Source organism: Camarhynchus parvulus, chromosome 14 (assembly GCF_901933205.1).
Source record: "Camarhynchus parvulus chromosome 14, STF_HiC, whole genome shotgun sequence".
Lineage (NCBI taxonomy): Eukaryota > Metazoa > Chordata > Aves > Passeriformes > Thraupidae > Camarhynchus > Camarhynchus parvulus.
In genome coordinates this window covers 3,566,435-3,585,607 of record NC_044584.1, presented here as the reverse complement: position 1 = coordinate 3,585,607, position 19,173 = coordinate 3,566,435, and the positions used below count along the sequence as shown (strand labels likewise).

Below are 19,173 nucleotides of genomic sequence, written 5' to 3'. Positions count from 1 at the left end.
CTACGGATCTATGATTCTATGACTTTTAAAACATTAGGGGATGTGAAGTGTAAACATCCCATCCCAGACATCTGATCCTGTTTTGGGAACAAACTCGTGTGTCTTCTGCATTTGCACGCACAAACTTCTCCCTGCTGTGTTATCCCAGCTCCATGGCTCCCTCTGCACCCCTGAATCAAGTCCAGCACAGGTGCCAGTGGACACAGAGAGCAAATATGCCAGTACAACACATTCCCAGCATCACACTGTCACCACTCCACAGCAACCTATAACACTTGGATTAATGAAGTTCAGATGCAGCAATAGGATTTACCTTTTCCTCCAGGACTGGCGATGACTGAAGTGACAAACATAACAGCCAAACAGCAGCAATTCCACAAAAAGCAAGACAAAAAGAACAACCATTAGAGAGCAAATGTCATGCAAACATGCAACCTAACACAGATACAAGGTACATGTGCACTGCAACCCCCATGGCACGTGGAAGTAGGTACTGTGGATCTGACAGCCCGGTCAGAGAACGAGAAAACTAAATAAGTTTTCCCAGAATTGGTCTGACAGACTTTAGGGAGTTGAAGATAAACAATGATAGCTTACTTTCATAAACAACCTGCAGGTGGTGTTTTCCTACTCTCTGTTTTCTTGGTTTTCTCAACAATTGCTTATAAGAAAGGCATCTTGTTAATTAGCCAATCAGATGAAATGTATTGATTAATTGATCAACCAGGTCTATCTGTATCAGATCAATGTATAAAAGATGATCTGAAGTAAAGAGGTGAGCTTTATGCAAACCAGCCTTCTGGAGAGTCTGTGTCGTTTTTTACTCAATTGCGACAGGTACAAACTCATTACACCTCTTGGATGGCCATTGATACACACCACACCCACAAAAGTTGCAGCACAAACTTCTCCCTAGCCCCATTTATTTTAAATAAATCCACCCAAATTTGTTTTGCAGGTCATGAGAAATTATGCCTATCCCCCCACCTAGTGCACTAAGATCCACAAACACTGGTGTTCCTCCCTCCAGCTGTGCAATTACATCGAAACACACTTAGCCCAGGTGCTGTGCAGAAGCACAACAAACACGCACACACCCAAAAACACAAACACACACACACACACACACACGTGCGCGCAAAGCTGAAAATTAAGGAAAAACTCCCATTTCCCACTGGTAGCTCCTAGACTTGGATCACAGTCCCATCATGGGCTTTTCACAGACATACAGTGTTACTCTCCAAGGACACTAGCAATGTGCCACACTTAAAGGATAAAAGACAAACTTCTCTGACATGAAAAGGTAAGTCTTGATGAAAATTTTGCCCTTCACCAACTGAGACTGGCAGTGTTGTAGATACTACCAGCAACACTTTTCAGTGGGCCACTCTTTCATGGAATGTTAACATAAAGCGATAATTAATATCAGCTTATTCAAGAGTAAGGGAAGTAAAAGCTTTTAAGCTTTTTAGAAAGGAAGAAATTAAAACCGATTTCTACTACACAGTCCAACTCAGGAGTTGGACTTCAATGATGCTTGTGGCTCTCTTTCAACTCAGGATATTCTATGATTCTATAACTCAAAGCTGGCAGGTGCACACAGGACTCACTCTTTAAAAGAGAGACGTCCTAAGTTTGCTTTTGCCTATGGTACTTTTAGATTTTACTGTAAGCACTTCCACAGATATATTCTTACTTCCAGAAGTGTAAGTTGGGAGAGAAACAAGCCTAACACACTTATCCCATTCCATCTCTAAGACTAGGATCAGATCATGTTCTGGGAACTCACTCTGGATTTCCAGACTGTGAGGGATAGAAAAGAAGGAAGAAAAACAGTCTGATAAGGGAAATTTTATGAACAGATGAGCACTTACAAGCTACTGGTTCTTTTTAGACCATGTCCTCTCAAGCTTTCGACGTCCCTTATCTGCCTAGGAAAGCTGACATCTAGCTTTTTTTTTTGTTTTTCTCAATTCATTCCTATATTTTAGACAATTTATTTCTAGTCAGAACCCAAACACTATAAGAAGGGAGGAAAATCCCTTTCTTGGACATAAGTAGGACTTTTGGCTGACTGACAGAAAGCTTTCTCTGAAAGAACAACGTGAAAAAATCCCGTAATGGCTAATGCATTTAATTGATACAGTTTTGCTGCCTATCCCACATACAAAGACATGCAAACACACAAACATTTTATTTGACACCATCTATTCTATGGATAAACTTTTACACACTACCTAAGAATATGAACATGTTTTCCAGAGGCCCCATCAATAGCAGCATGATAAAGCCACACCTTTGTAAAACAACATAGAAAGCTCCTCACCATCAAGTACCCACAACTCACCCAGAACTCATTAAAACAGAGCTTCAGCTACAATCCGTGTCCCCAGGGAAAGGTCCTGCTCTGTTTTCTCTCTCTAACGCGCACACTCAGTGTGTAAGTTCCCAGGTGACACGTGTCACATGGAAAGGTCATGGCCCTACCTTCTCCCAGGTACACTGCCCTCAGTTTGGTTATTTCCTCCAACTTGCTGCATCTTAGATCGCTCAATGTGTTCCACATAGGTCTGGATCATCTGTGAGGAGAAAAAAATCCATGAGGCAAAGAGATGAGAAGGAAAGGCTCATTTTCTGCTTTTGTTTAATTTTCTATGGTATCCACTTCCAGTCCCCTGGGTTTTTTTGCAGACTTCCTTGTGTTTACTGTTGCCTTCTAAGCTGATGATGTAAGTGAATGGTCTAATCTGATAGAAAACTTGTCAACAAATAGTGTTCGAAATCACTTCAGCTGAATCTCACAACCAAAGAGCCTTGAAAAAACAACATAGTCTGGAGGTTCATTGGCAATGGGAGATGAGGTAACAGGGCACTATGCACCGCATCACAGAACAGCTGAGATTGGAAGGAATGTCCTATGGTCCATTAGTCCACCCCCTGCTGAAACAGGGCCACACAGAATGGCCACACGACCGCATCCAGTTGGCTCATGAATATCTCCAAGGAGACTCCAACATGCCTCTGAACAACCTGTGCCAGAGCTAATTGCTCTTGCAGGAAAGTAGTTTTTACTACTTTGTTCAGAGTGAGTTTTCTGTGTCTTAGTTTGTGCCAGCTGTCTCCACTGGGTACTACTGAACACAGCCTGTCTCCATCCTGTTTACACCCTCCAGTCAGGTACTTCTGATGTTCCCAAAGTTCAAGCTCTACAATCCTAGTGATGACTAGAAGCTCTAGTCATCACTAGGATTGTAAAGCTGAGTTCTTTGACATGATATAGTCATGTAGATATAGACAAAGAGCTTATTTATTTAGAAAGATAATATCTTACCTCTGTGTGACGCTGATGCAGAGCATTATACTCCTTCTTCATTTCTGATTCACGTTCTTCCAGTCGAGAAACTGCCCAAGAGAAGATTCCCAACTATCAGCTAACATACGCCTGGCACTCAAAATAAACTATTTGAGAAACAAAGCCTATTTTTTTTAGAAATTAATTTACACCTACTGAATAAAACAAACAGAATTGTGGGATTTGGTCTTTGTTACACTCTTAGTTCATGGCTACCCGCATGTTCCCAGTACCAGTGATTTTGCACTATAAATGCAATAAAACTACAGAAGTTTTCAGCAGTAGCCTAGTGCCCTGTAAGCATCTTAGTTTGGCAACAATTTGTTGTCCTCTGGGACTGGCTCTTCTGGCTGCTTGAGGAGCAGGAGTACTGGATGAAACACCAACAAATTCTGAGGGGAACTTCAATGCCTGCACTTATTAAGGAAGTATTTGTAAAAACAAATACACAAACTAAGTAACTAACTAACTAATTAATGTGACGATTTTTATAAGAATGGAAGATTTTACAAGGAGAAACTGGAAACTAGGTTTCAAAGGCCCAAATCTTACACCTTGCATCTGGAGAGACTGACCACAAAAGAGAGGAAATGTAGCCTTTACTGAATTAGTGTGGATACATCCCACCCTTGGGAAAGCACAGAATTTTACATCAAAGTAAGTGACAACCAGATATTTTGGGCTTTGCACAAATTACACTAAACCAAAAAAAAGTATGAAGATTATTTTTAAAGTAGTACTGTATGTGTGTGGAAGGCATGTGTATAATGGTGTCTGGTGCACAGCTTTGCTTACTCTGGTCTGCATAGTTTTTGGTCTTCAGCTCCAGCTGTCGAGTCTGAAATTCAAGGTGTTCCACTTGGATTTGTAGTTCTTTCTTCTCCTGTTCCAGTGCATCTTCAAACTCTATGAACTTCTGCATAGGGAAGAAGTGGGGAAGGAGGCACAGATGAGGATTACATGCAAAATGGGCTTGCCCTACCATGACCCTTCCTCTCCTCAAAAAATAGAAATTTGAGAGAATATAAAGTGAGGGAATATAAATTACAAAATCAGAAATAAGAATTTTTAAGTACTGTAGGTAGCACAACAGCACTTTATCAAGGTGAAGGATCTATTTTATATTAGAAACTTATTGTTATCTTTAATGCATCATAATAAACATAGAAACTATGGTCCAACATGAGTTCTGTAAACCAGCACAACTTTATCATCTTCAGCAATGTTGGTCTTCTTTGTGCCAGGCTGAATTTTGATTCCTGTTAATTTGATGTCACAGAAGAAAAATTGAAGAAAAATTTTATTTACAATCATGTATTTAAAAATAGCTATGTCAGAAACCTTCAGACTAACTCTTTTAATGATGCAAATGTAGAGAGCTCCATCCAAAATTCCTGTGGGGGGACAAGTCTTGCAGAAACATGCAAATCTTTTGGAAAACTAAGCTCCAACTCTGTTGCTGTTCACTCCCATTATCACCAACACAGAGGCAGCTGCACGCAGCAGTGTGACTCCTGCACAGGACACTGGACCAAAAGAAAGGTTTTAGAGATACATTCATTTCACAACAAAAACACAACAGGAAAATACCTGATTTCAGGGTGTTCTTTCTGTAAACTGTCACTTCTTGCCTGCAAGCTTTAGTCACTCCCTGCTGTGGACATCAGCACACAAGAGCAGAGTAAATCATGTGGAACATCCTGTTCAGCTCCACTGTGGGATATTACACAACTCCTAGTACGAACTGGAGCCACAGGGGCTCCATATAATGAAATGTCATAGAGTATCGTATAATACCATTAAATCATATAATATATAATAAAGTATCATATCATATAATAAAGTATAATATATCGTATCATATAATAAAGTATCATGAAATATTTAAACTAAGCAGGATCCCTGGGAAGTCAATGCAACTCCACATCTCTGCAGGACCAGCCTGTTTCTTGTGTGATACACGGTTATCAGAGGTCTTCTGCAGAATACACTAATGCAATAATGACCCATAGCCCACACATCTAGGTTTAGAAACAGCTGCTTCTAGTACCATCCCAGACACAAATGGGTGGGAAAGTCTCTAAGGCTCAGAGAATACATGCCTCTCTCCAGCAAACCAAGCCTGAATGTTACCACCAGGCTCACAGGGCCACAGTACTGCAAACCTATCCCCCAGACGCAGTACACATCCTGGCCTGGTTTATAAACCCAAAAATTAAAGTCTCATTACATTACTCCTGAATAGTTCCACCCAACAAAGCCAAAAGTACAGCATTATTTGCACCACCCAGTCCAGTAACTAGAACACCTAGCTGAGCTGCATGAGCATAGTTGGGAGCAGCCCTGGATCTGGAGCTGCTGAGGATGACAGTGAGAAGGAAATTAAACTATGCAGGCTTTAATTCACCCTTAAAAATGTTTAAGGCCAAGAGGAGCCCACAGGAATTAAGGGGAGCCTGCGAAGAGCTCACAAGGCTTTGCTCCTGACCCTGCCTCTCTCTCTCTCCGTCTGTTTGCCAAACCTTCCTGAGGTCCAGGCCCATTAGATTCACCAGCACATGCACACTGGCTGGAGAAACCTCCTCTGTCTAAAAGCATGGATAATGGGGAGGAAAATCTCTCTCCTTCTGCCCTCTGCATGGGGGAAGTGTTCTCTCACAAACTCAGAGGCATTAGAATTTCAATTTAACAAATTAAAGCTTTTTTTTTTTACTTCAAAAGAGACAGATACTGGTAAGAATCTTTTTTTGGCAAAGACTCTCAGGGAAACTAACACATTTAAATGCTCAGTAAGATTATTTTGTTAAATTCTGCACATGAACCAGTCTGCACTGCTGCACTCTCAGAGTAAACCTCTGCCCATTCCCTACTGCTTTTACTGGAATTATTAGCAGAGACACCGGAACCATCATTATAAACTGGATCCTCTCTGCAAATGACTGAAAGCCATGTTATTTATGATTCTTGCAAACTTTTAAAACTGCTCAGTAAATTCCTGGGAGCAGTGACTCAGTTTGCATTCCTACATATCTGTATTTATAGAAACAATCAAACACACTTTAGTCATTTCTTGCTTCCCTGCACTCTGTGTTCTGCAGTGCCTTTAACCTCTAACTGGGTTTTTAACTTTACTCCTCTTCTTGTTCAAATTTACTGTAATAAGGGCTTGGGGGTTTTTCCCACTGATGGCTGTTTTGCACAGAATTTTCTAGAAACAGCAGCAATGCCAACACCTTTCTTCTGTTATAAAGAAGTCATCTCAGAGGCTAAACATTTACTTATTAATTATATTTTAAGATTGTTCAAGGGTTTAGATTTTTAAATGTGTTTCTTCCTGAGATATCAAACACTGAAATCCCTTAGTCACTCACCCAGCAACCTTTTATAGATTCTGAGAACTTTATAAAACAACCTGCTTTGTAAATTTGTGGATTTATTTTTGAATGCTTTTTCAGAACAACAATATAATTTCAGAATTAATAAAAGAGGAAAAGAAGTCCTAACAGACACTGACAACGAGCAACAGAGCTGAGAAGCAGCAGTTTCACTTGCTCCATCTAGAGGCTGATGGAAATTATTCCAAGAGAGTGTTTTCCTGGCATAATCTCTATCTCATAGGATTTTGCTGGAAGCACTCTGTGCTAAAGCTTTACTGATGAACCCTTTTAATTACAGCCAAGGACTAAATCCCCATCACATCGCAGTGGCTCAGCTTTCATCACTTTCCTGCTCCCATTTCTCCACCCAGGAACATGCAACACCCCCTGCCTCCCTGCTCTTAACTTTAACTCTTCTACAAATATGGCTCAGTCTTTTTCCTCATACCTGTCTATTTTGCAACCTAAAAGTAATCAAAGAAACACAAAACTAGAAATCAATTAAGCACCTGGAAAAGAGACATGAAGACAACTATATTAAAAATTAATATTGCCCTAAGTTTTTGTAGGGCAGAACAGCATTTTTCATAAATGCATGGCAGGATGGCCTATCCTGGTGCTGAGGAGATCAAATGATGGCATTTGTGTGCAGGGGCCCAAGGGCTTGATCCAATTCCTGGCTGTGCAGCACCTTGTACCTGCTCTGACATCAGAATTCATTTCACCTAAGTTTCTCCATGCTCATCACAAGGTCTGACAGCAGGAAAAGTCCCAAATCCAGAGTGAAGTGAGCAGCTAACACAGCAGAACAAGGAAAAGATTCCTTGTAGCAATGTATCTGAACAACTTAGACCTCAGTGTGCACCAGCCATATCATCTGTAACTGTTCTTATCAGAATTTTCTCAAAGCACTATGGAATTCATCAAGGTTACTAAGACATAAACTGTGCTAAAATAAGAATGAAGAAGCTAAGAAACTGCATACCAGGATGGCAAGAACTAGATAACAGAGGACTGTTGAACACCTGCATGGTAACCAATCACGGACGCTGAGAAATGGAGGCAGAGAACGAGGGAACAAGACAAAGGCACCAATCAAGAAGTGCGATCTTAGTAGTTTGTAGAATCTATAAAAGTGTGTGTAATGTAGACAATAAACAGCTTCTGCTTGATCATATCGGTCAGTTGTTCAGGAGTCCTGGTTTACCCACAATAATTCCTGCCAGGGTTTTGCCGAAGGAAGATATTCCTAATGTCCAGATGTCACTGCTGCTCATTCTTCATGGCACCAGTGAGCTCTTACCAGGGTATTCAGGCAGGCTTTATTTTTCCCCAGTAAGCCACAACAGACCTTCCATACAGCATCCAGGGAAACATCTCACTAGCCACTAGAAACAGCAGAGATTTAACTAACTTTAGCCAGAGATGTGAGCACACCCACAAGTACAACTAAGCTGCACCAGAAGTTCGGAGAAAACAGGCACTTGACATTCATATGAGTTACTCTTGTGAACAAGAGCCTCCAGAGACAACCAGCAGAGGCAGCACTTCATCTCCAGCAGGATGCCGGACCACAGCCCTCAAGTTGCGGCTCACAGCCCAAGGCATGTGGCTGCAGGTGGCCCAGATAAGCAGCCAGACTGGCTCCAGCATCTCTCCTGCCCAAACTCAATCTACCAAGTGTATCTCCAGCACACAAGAAATCCCCAGTGCTCTCTACACCACTCTGTCTTCCCATGGTGCTGAAAATTTGCAACAAGGCAGCAGAAACAGAGAACACAAACTGCATAAAGGATTTTAATTTTTTTTAAACTTTTTTGATTAACCAGGCTCCCAGAGGAAGTCATACTGCATGTACATGTTACTGAGTGAATAAAACTCAGTAAACAAATATCCATTGGCATTTCACTTTTTCCATTTCTTTCAGAGAGACTATACAATCCTGGCCCTGTTGAAGCTGTGGGAATTTCTCAGTAACTTGAAGAGGATCCAGTACATTACCCCAGCTCTTTAAACCTTGTAAAAACAACCAGGCAGAAGAAACACTAATTTGTAAGTCTCCTTCCCATCAGAACAGTTTCTGTCTGTAATATTTACAAAAAGCATCAAACCCAGTTATAACAGAAAAAGAATCTTTATTATTTACTCTCCTGCTTTTTGTGTTTTTTATCTCAGTCTATGCCCGGCCAATCCTCCCTAAATGCTGCACAGATGTTTGATGCCCAAAGATGAAATTCCAAAGTTCTGTGGATGCTAACTCATGCTAACCAGCAAACCTTCCTAAGAGCAGGGAATATTCAGAGGAATCAAATCCACAATTCTGGCCTCAGAACAGTACAATCCCAATGACTTTTGAAAGCAGACACTACAAATACTGCTCTTTCATTATAAACGTTTAATAGAAGGATAGAATCACACAACTGCTTTGGTTTGTAAGACCATCTTGTCCCAGCACCCTGCCATGGGCAGGGACACCTTCCACTAGCCCAGGTTGCCCCAAGCCTCATCCAAACCTATCCTTGAACACTTCCAGGGATGGGTCAACCACAGCTTCTCTGGGCAACCTGTGCCAGGGCCTCCCCACCCTCACAGGGAACAATTTCTTCCCAACAGCCAATCTAACCCTGCTCTCTGTCAGTTTGAATCCAAGTAGGGAACCAAAAAACTCCAAAGAAACAACCAAACAGAATAGCCTCATAGACTTTTAAAATACATCTTAAAATAACCCAATACACTCTTTGCAAAGCACTCTACCACAACTCCAATGCCCAAGCTACTGAGTTTTAACACTACATCGCAAATTTGATGACTCCGTTCTTCCACTTTAGTGCTGTCAAGAGGCAAGAGAAAAATCTGGTGGTGGTGCAGCATACCAGGTTGAGCCTGCTACTGCAGCTGCCCTTGATTTCAAAGGTTTCTCATTCCCATGGCCAAGTGCCATCACTGCTTTTCCCTGATGCCTTCACTGCACAGAGCTCAGCTCACACCCTCACCTCAAGAATTCACAGCTTCTAACTCCAGCTTTATGGAGATGCAATAAAGACCTTCAGAAAAGATAAATAAAAAGGACACAAGAATTCCACTGATGGTAAAGAAATTAAGTACTTTTTTTTTGGTCTCTCATCACGACAAAGAACTAGGTGCACTGGAAGCAGAAACAGCCCCCAGCCCCAGGAGTTCTCACCATCATTAATATTTTATTACTTTTTCTCTTTTTTTTCCAGAGCCTCTATACCTAATTTCAAATATTAATTTCTGAATATGAATAATTAAACAGTTAATCACCTCAGTCATCTAAGAGTACTGGAATGTGGAACTGAGGAACTGATATCTGATATATATTTATATATTTATATATATATATATATAAATGTCACATGGATTTTTTTTCTGCCAGGGTCTATCCCCAGATTTTAAACAGGATCACTGATCTGTAATAAGCCAGGATTATGGCAAACAACAATGGCTCACACACTACTCTTTAGAGGGAAAATAACTAGCACAAAATCATCCCAAGGCCAAACAATGACTATGCCTCTGAAGAGCAGTGGTACATTGTGAATTGCTTGGCTTCTGCTTTCTTGTCTCTTGCAAAGGAAGAAAATTACTAAAAATAGTAACATATCATCAGAAATCATCACATCACATCAGTGAGAAACCAAACAGAGACAGAGATGCACAGAAATGCAGGAATCTCATTATGTGGCCTTAATTTGTGGTGGCTGACAGTGTGTTCAGTGGGGGCCCAGCAAAGGGAGTGCTGGGGTTCAGTCCAGACCTGAGTGAGGGTGCAGGGCTGGCTGTGGGTGAAAGCTGTGGTGGGAGAAAACCCCTCACTTGAGGCAGCTATGGTTTCCTTTTAGCGTGGGAAGCAGGGTGAGGGAGGGTATTCTTCCCCTGACTTCACTCAGGTGAGACCCCATCTGCAGTGCTGCCTCCAGTTCAGGGGTCTTCACCAGAAGGATGTAGAGCTGCTGGAGCGAGTCCAGAGGAGGCCACAGACACGCCCAGATGGCTTCCCACTGCCAGAGGGCAGGGTTAAATGGGATATTAGGAAGAAATTGTTCCCTGTGAGGGTGGGGAGGCCCTGGCACAGGTTGCCCAGAGAAGCTGTGGTTGACCCATCCCTGGAAGTGTCCAAGGCCAGGCTGGGTGGGACTCGAAGCAACCTGGGCTAGTGGCAGGGAGTAGGACAAGATGGGTTTAAAGGTGTCTTCCAATCCAAACCATTCAGTGATTCTACATTCAGCTTTTTATCCCTATAGGCATTTATTTAGCAAAGATGAAGTAGAAGATTAAGAAATTTAGTTGTCTACACCAACATTAACTTGACTTCATTGCATGAGAACATTCCCAGAAGAAAGGCAGTACAGACATATTTAGTGTTTCTCTTGGGAAAAGAAAGAGTTTAAAAATATTTAAAGCTACTGTCCCTTGCTGGTCTCAAGAGCTGAAATGGACCCTCAGAAAACAGAAAATTGGTCATTAGTCGTCCACCCCATGATAAAAACATTCTTGCATTTCCATCATGCTGTACCTAACATGAATTTTAGAAATGTTTTGGCTCCTTGAAAGCAGCGTCATCTACAGGTAAAAAAGAGCTCTCTGCATCTCACCTGATTATCACTCATCTTGCTCCTCAGTGCCTTGATGTGACAGACCCATGGTCTGGTATTAATAAGCCTCGGTATGGCCTTTATTAATATTGGGAGCCTTATCCCCAGAGGAACAAGGAGCCCAAATAGCCAGGCTTAGCTCAGGCCATGGCCGCAAGGCTGCCTGCTAGCAAGCGAGGGTAGTTATCAGCTCTTATAGTGATTTTCAGCTCAGGATTTCAGCTCGTTTGCTAGGCAGTGGTCAGCCCGGGCTGAGGCTCCAGCAGACGAGAGAAAGGAGAAGGAGAGATGCTCAGAGGTTCTGCAGAGGTGGCTTTATTGAAGGGATGTGAAGGGTACCAAGACAGCTCTTCTTCTGAGGAGTGGGCTAAAATATGCCCTTTTTATAGGATTTAGAAGGATTCAATTTGGACCAATGGTAAGGGTTCAAGTCCTAGCCTATAGGGTTACAGGGATATGCTCTAGGGCGGGGGGTCAAGGAGGTCAGGAAGTAAAATTTGCTGTCTCATTCTCTCATTCAGTTCTCCATGGAGCTTTGCTCATGTCTGTAGGGACTGCTACAACTCCGCTTTATGTTTTTAGAAAAAAGTGTTCGCGATATTTCTTTTAAAACAGTGAACAAGGCATGAGAACATAGCTAATACAACAACAACTACAAGGAGAATCAACAACATTCCCTTAACCAAAGATGCAGCCCATCCTGTTAATCCCCACTGCCCGAAAAGTTCATTGACCCAGTCAGGGATTCTTTCTACTTTCAAGTCCTTCACAAGATCTTTCAGTTTCTGGATGTTCGCATGGATGGATTCTGAGCGTGAAGAGACGTTGAAGCAGCACATTCCTTCGAAGTCTTCACAGCCGTGTCCGTGGGCAAGCAGCAGAAAGTCAATTGCTGCTCGCTTTTGGAGCGAAGCATGTCTTGTGGTTTCTTCTTCCTTTAAGAGATCACTCAGGGCTGCAGAGGTAGCATTAGCTTGTTTACTGAGCCAGCACCCAAGGTGATTGATTTCACCAAGAGCTTTAGCTGCAGCTACCCAGGGTAAGAACAGGGAGACAGCGATCCTTTTTGGTTTGTTCCAATTATACAATCTAGGATCACAATTTTCATCAAATTCAGTGCGGGACCTTTTTTGGCATTTTGATTTGCTTTCTTTTTTCCAATTATGTAACAGAGTGATGTTCGGAGTAAGGGTAGAAACTTTTCCAAGTGTACAGGGACCTCCCTGGAGTCGGGAGGGGATCCCTGCCCATACTCTGTCACCACAGATGAGAAACGTTCCCTTGGGTAATACTTTGGGAAGGAGAGTGGACATAGAAATCACCTCAGCCGTGTAATCGCACCAATTGTGAGAGTTATAGGCTTTGTTAATTGGTGATATTTCTCTCCGATTTGTGTGTTTGTTCATGTCAATTTCTGGCCAATGGCTTCTTTGAGGTCTAAAGTAAAATATGACACAATATGCGGCCTTGGAGGACCCCAACAGATCTAATTCTTGGGGTTCCTCTAGAGCATTGGGCAGAATTTTTGTCCACTCGTCCCAAGTATCAACCACACTGGGACTCCTACCTGTGGTGCGGAGAAGTTCTGTGTTATAGACAGGCCAGATATCTGCTACAAAAGGAAGTCCTACCAGACATGTGGAAAGTGGGTTATCAATGTTTCCCATGGACAAGCACACGTTGTCCTGTTTTAATGTTTTTGCTAAGGTTACCCAAACATTATGACTGGGCTGTGGACTAATCCAGCCGAAGGCACGCGGTGCGGTGAGGAACATCCAGGCGGCAGTGAGGACAGCACCAACGGAGATATTTGATATTTTTCATCTTTGGGCAGGAATAGGGCTTCTGATAGGGAATATAAGCAAAATTTGTTATCTTTATGACGACAGGGTTTTCTCCTATGTTCTTTTCTCTGTTCCCCCCCTCCCCCCCTTTTCTTTTAATTTTTAAGCTACACAAAGGGAGGAGGAGTGGGTAGAATGTTAGGGGTTTTAAATGTTAGGGAGAGGGAATAATAGGTTTTTTAAGATACAAAAAGAGGGGTGTAACAACACATAATTCAAAGAACACTATTGTGTTAAGGCTATCTAAGGCTTGTTGCCGCAGCATATTATTTCGCTTTCAGTTTTGTCTGCTGTCTTGTAATGGGGCGGTCTGTTCTAGGGTTTGTTGGTGGTCGCGACGTCTTCTCCTCCAGGCAGAGCTGGTTTGGTTTTGAGGTGGTCTTGTGTTTGCCTCAGGAGGGTTCTTGTTCCCATTCGCAGGAGTAGTGTTAGTAGTGCCTAGGTATGGTTTAACGTTTTTTCCTGGGTACCACCTTGGACTGGATGGTAGTAGCACGCACGCATATCCTCTACCCCAAGCGACCAACTGATGAGGCCCAGAAATTTGGTGTGTTTCAGGATCCTTCACGAGCACTGGTGGTTTCTCCGTCAGCTTTGCTTGGGTGGTATTTGCAAAGTGGTGAAGTATTGGTGGATCAGGCTCTGATGCTGTACAGTTCAGGAAGTTGATGACATAGAGAGCCTTGCAAAGTCTTTCCACTGGAGATGTGATTTTTGTGTCTCTGTTCTGTTGATCGAGGACTCTCTTGAGGGTTTGATGTGTCCTTTCCACGATGGACTGTCCTGTGGGGTTTACAGGTATGCCTGTCTTGTGTCCTATGCCCCATTCATTGAAGAAGTCCTTTAACTTGCGGGAGATATAGGCTGGTCCATTATCTGTTTTAATCTCCTTTGGTACTCCCAGGGAGGCAAAAGAGAGGAGAAAGTGTTTCATTGTGCGCAATGCATTTTCTCCTGCATGTGATAATGCAAATATTGCTCCTGAAAACGTGTCAACCGATACATGTAGGTATTTTGACTTTCCAAAAGGTGCACAGTGAGTTACATCTGTTTGCCACAGCTGACAGCGATTCAGACCTCGGGGATTAACTCCCGTCCCCATAGATGGTATCTGATAGTTTTGACAGTTTGGACAAGCAGCAACAATAGCCTTTACCTGATCCTTTGGGAGTTTGAACATTCTCATAAGGGCAGGCACATTTTGATGAAAAAACGCGTGTGACAACTTTGCCTGAGCAAAGATGTTAGGAACATTAGCAGTTTCTGCTGCCATTGCTAATGCATCTGCTTTTCTGTTGCCTTCTGCAACGAAACCTGGGAGGTCTATGTGTGACCTCACATGCATTATATGGTAAGGTTGCTTTCTCTGGGACATCAGGTGTATTAATTTTGAAAGCAGTCGGTACAACTTTGGATTAGAAACCTCTTTGAGAAGAGCATGTTCTGCTCTCATAGCTATATCAGCAACATAAGCTGAATCTGTGACCAGACTGAAGGGTTCATTTTTAAATTTTTCAAAAGCCCTGACCATAGCTGATAGCTCTGTAATCTGTGGTGATCCTCCCACGATTTCTATATCAGATTCCCAATTTTGTGTTTGGGGGTCTCTCCATGTAATTACCGACTTGTGGGAAGACCCTGGGCCATCTGTAAAGAGAGTTAGAGCATTGAGAGGTTTTCTACTTTGGATTCATTTTGGAATCAAGTGTAAGGTTACACTAGGGTTAAAAAGTTTGTGTTGTGGAATCTCAACTGAAGTTTGGCCCGTATAGCTATCTAGGGCAAATTGGAGACTCTCATTGGTCTGCATCAAGTCCTCAAAGTCTTTAAAAGTTATTGGCAAGTATATGCATTCAAAGCCACAGCCTGAAAGAGAGCGGAGACGAGTTCTGGCCTTTTTTATTAGATGTGCTATGATCTCCTGGTAGGTGGTAAGTGTCTTTGTGGGCTGGTTGCTTGTAAAAACCCATTCCAGTATCAGCAAAGGGTCTCGAGGCTGGGGGTCCCATTGGAAAATCAGTCCATGGAATCGAGTTGCTTTTCCCAGCATGATGAACTTGAAAGGTAGGCTGGGCTCGAAGCGACGGGCTTTATGAGAAGACAGGGCTTCCTGGACTTTGGTGATGGCACCTCTGGCTTCTTCCATGAGAGTGCAGGGAGAGTGCAGGTTTTTTGGCCCACTAAGAAGATTGAACAGGGGAGCCAGGTCCTCTGTTGTGAGTCCTAGCAGTGGACGTACCCAATTGATGGATCCACAGAGGCTGTGTAAGTCCCTTAGGGTTTTTGGGTCGTCGTTTATGGTGAGCTGCTGGGGTACGATGGTCCTTTCCCAGATCTGGACTCTGAGGTAGGTCCATGGGCTGGTGTACTGTATTTTATCCTCACGGATTTCCATACCTGCCTTTTCTATGGATTCAATAGTCTTTTTAACAATTTTGTCCAAGTAAGCTTTGTCTGAAGCACACACCAGAATGTCATCCATGTAATAGCATACGGTAGCATCTGGAAATGATTTCCGAATGGAAGACGGGATGTGAGCCACGTACCACTGACAAATGCTGGGTGAGCATTTTAGTCCTTGAGGCAAATAGCACCAATGGTATCTTTTGAGCGGAGCCTCCTTGTTGAGAGAGGGAATGGAGAAGGCAAACCGTGGAGCATCCTCCGGGTGCAGAGGTATGCTGAAGAAACAGTCCTTAATGTCTATGATAGCAAGTATCCAGTTTCTAGGCAGCATCGATGGGGAGGGCAGGCCTGGCTGGAGGGGGCCCATGTCCTCGATGGCCGCGTTGATTCTGCAAAGGTCATGGAGGAGCCTCCACCTGTTCATTCCAGGCTTTGGTAGGACGAAGACTGGAGAGTTCCAAGGGCTGTCAGACTCTACTATGTGGCCTTTTGCGAGCTATTCTTCCACGAGTTTGTTTAAAGCGCACAGTTTGGTTTCAGAGAGGAGCCACTGCTCGATCCAGATTGGCTTGTGGCTTTTCCAGGTGAGTTGGGGTGTTTCTGGTAGCGCGCTTTGCTCAGTGGCCCCGATTAGAAATCCTGAGTGGGAATAGGTAGGGAAGCTCCCCACTGAGATAGAATGTCTCTGCCCCAAAGGGTGATGGGAGCCCTTACCACGAATGGGCAGATGTATGCCATCTTGCCTTCAGGCCTTTCCACCATGACGCTGTTCTTACTTCTCATGGATACTGTAGTTCCACCAATCCCGGAAATCATGCCTGCAGCAGGTTGTAGATCCCAGTGTGCTGGCAATTCTGAGTGAGTGATGATGGTCACGTAAGCACTGGTGTCCAACATCCCTGGTAGGTGGGTTTCCTCTCCTTTGCAGGTAAGGCCGCAGTCAATAGAAGGCTTGCTTGGTCCTACGACTTGTGCCCACATTGCTGTAGGGTTGAGCGGAATCTGTTCCCTGAGATCCTTTGGGAGTAGAAAGGCTTGTGCTATTGGGGTTCCCTTTGAAAGAAAGAATGGTAAGCCCATGCAATATACCTGGACAAGAATCTCTTGTCCTGGCTGCACTGTCAGCACTTCTGGAACAATGAAGATTTCATTTGGGCTATTAAGAGAATCACCCATAATTAAAATGTCCGAAGGACCACTTTTTGGCCCATATTTGCCTGTGGGAACATGATGAACATTCTCACTATTAAAGTCAATGGACAAAGCAGTTACCAGTTGCCTGCGGGTGCCGATTGGGGTCGTCCCGTGTGTTGGATCATCTTGCTGTGGTCCGGGACGTCCTGGGACGGTACATTGTTGGGTCTGGGTGGCCTTTGATTTGATGTCTGCACCCTGGGCCTGGCCGGGCTCGGAAAGGCGTTTAAAGGCTTCTGGTTGCTGATTCTGGGTGTTGCAGTGGAATCTAGGTGGTGACCTTTCTGGGCAGTCCTTTATATAATGCCCTGATTCCCCACAGTGATAGCATTTGGCTTGGTCTTTGGAGGTTATGACTGCATATGCCCCAGAAACTACTTCAGCTATACCCTTAGCAACTGCCTCGGCCACTGTATTTTCAGTGGACATATGGCGTGTACAGCATTCCAGCATTTGCTCTATGGTTGGGTTGCTATTCACTGGTAGAGACCTCAAAATGGCTTTTCATTTTTCATTTGAGTTACTCAAGGCAAGCTTACATAACAGTTCCTTCCTTGCCTCTGTGCTCTCTATCTGTTTCTCCAAAGTGTCCTTTAGTCTGTCCACAAATTTGATAAAACTTTCATCTATCCCTTGTTTAACCATAGAAAAATGCATCGTTGGTAACGATTCATCATGCATGACAAGTAAGGAGGTTTTTGCTGCAATTGCTATGTCTTGCAATACCTCTTTATTCAAGGTTTCCAACTGTTCTGCTGGTTTTCGTAAATCTCCTTCGCCTGCCAACTGTTAAACCGTATAATTTGTCTTATTAGCATCTGCAGCATATGCATCTGATTATTATTTCAAATGTTTTTTCCAATCCATGTCCCATAACATATATTCTGCTGGTGACAGGAGGCAGTTTGAAATATTTTTTATATCGTGGGGAAGCCACGTACAGAGAACATGGCTTCCAGGAAATTTCTAAAAATATGCGACCCTCTACCATGATCTTTGGCTATATTTCTCAATTGTATTAGTTCCTTATTTGAAACAGGCTTCCAGGTTTTTATAGCCGATTCGCCACCATTTCTGCCCTGTTTGTATTCTACAGGAAAAACATTAATTCTGTGTGCCATCTCCCATTCCCCAGACTTTGTTGCTTCCATTTTAATGATAGCCCATGGATCAGTATACATTGCATCAGAATCAGAATAACTGCAGGTGCTTTGTTCCTCTGAGGAGGACTGTGGCGGGCGAGCTATTCTCATCTTGGGCTTTTTTCAGCGTTTGGAAGCAGTTTTCAAGGCAAAGCTCCATGGAGAATTGAATGAGAGAGTGAGACAGCAAATTTTACTCCTGACCTCCTTGACCCCCCGCCCTAGAGCATATCCCTGTAACCCTATAGGCTAGGACTTGAACCCTTACCATTGGTCCAAATTGAATCCTTCTAAATCCTATAAAAGGGACATATTTTACCGCACTCTTCACTGTACACGCCATATGTCCACTGAAAATACAGTGGCCGAGGCAGTTGCTAAGGGTATAGCTGAAGTAGTTTCTTGAGCTTTGCTCATGTCTGTAGGGACCGCTACAGTCTGGGGATGCTCCAAGCTATGCCACCCTTTCTCCTGGACAGCACTTGCCTTCAGCAGACCCTGTTCCAAGTGATCACAGTCATAGTACCTGTAGAGCGAACACCTGATCCTGACGTCATGAGAAAGCACACCATTGGTAGGAGTAAATTCTGATAACAGACTGTATCTTCTCCATCTACCAAGGGTTACAGCAAACAGTAGACCCTGTCTGCACTGTAAGTGTTACAGGACACAGCCCAAAACGCCAAACTCTCACCCTCCCACACTGCACTGACAGAGGCCACGAGCTGAACAGAGCTGCAGTTCTGTCATGAAGAACCAACAATCTAAACCTGCAACTACAGCACACTTGTTAAAATTCACAACTGGTTTACCAACTCAAATTTCATAGTTGTTCAAAATCTTACCCTGTACTTGTCACAAAACTCAGCAAATTCAAGCTGTGTTCTCTGATGTCCCTTGCTCTGCTCTGTGTGGTCTCCAGTGTCCCCTGTTCTGCTTCCTGTGGTTTCCTCATTTTGAGTGCATTTGTGCCATCACAGCTGTGGCAAGTGTGAAAACTCTTACGTTTTCATTGCAGAGCTTGGCCTGAAGTTCAAACCATATTCCCAGCATAGCATACATTACGTATCAGCCCTGGAGGAATTTTATATTAGAAATGCATTATTACAATAACCTTTTTATACTGAGTAATTAAGATGTATATAACCCTGAATCACATGAAGACACACATACAAGCATTTCATATGGAAAAATACAGCCTTCCTCAGGTAACGTCTCTGCTGACAAATAAAGCTGACTGTA

The 19,173-nt window shown here is 43.2% G+C and overlaps 1 protein-coding gene across 14 annotated transcripts in view; it reads right to left on the bottom strand.

Annotated features, from left to right (window-relative positions):
• The window catches only part of MAPK8IP3 (mitogen-activated protein kinase 8 interacting protein 3), an 82,033-nt gene that overhangs the window by 47,884 nt on the left and 14,976 nt on the right, over positions 1 to 19,173 (bottom strand). For all 14 annotated transcript variants that reach the window (XM_030958506.1, XM_030958515.1, XM_030958521.1 and 11 more), the window contains exons 2-5: positions 4,148 to 4,268; positions 3,332 to 3,402; positions 2,488 to 2,579; positions 314 to 337 (exon numbers count right to left, since the gene is read on the bottom strand). In XM_030958506.1, the coding sequence (XP_030814366.1) occupies positions 314 to 337; positions 2,488 to 2,579; positions 3,332 to 3,402; positions 4,148 to 4,268 (308 nt within the window). The remainder of the gene's footprint in view (positions 1 to 313; positions 338 to 2,487; positions 2,580 to 3,331; positions 3,403 to 4,147; positions 4,269 to 19,173) is intronic.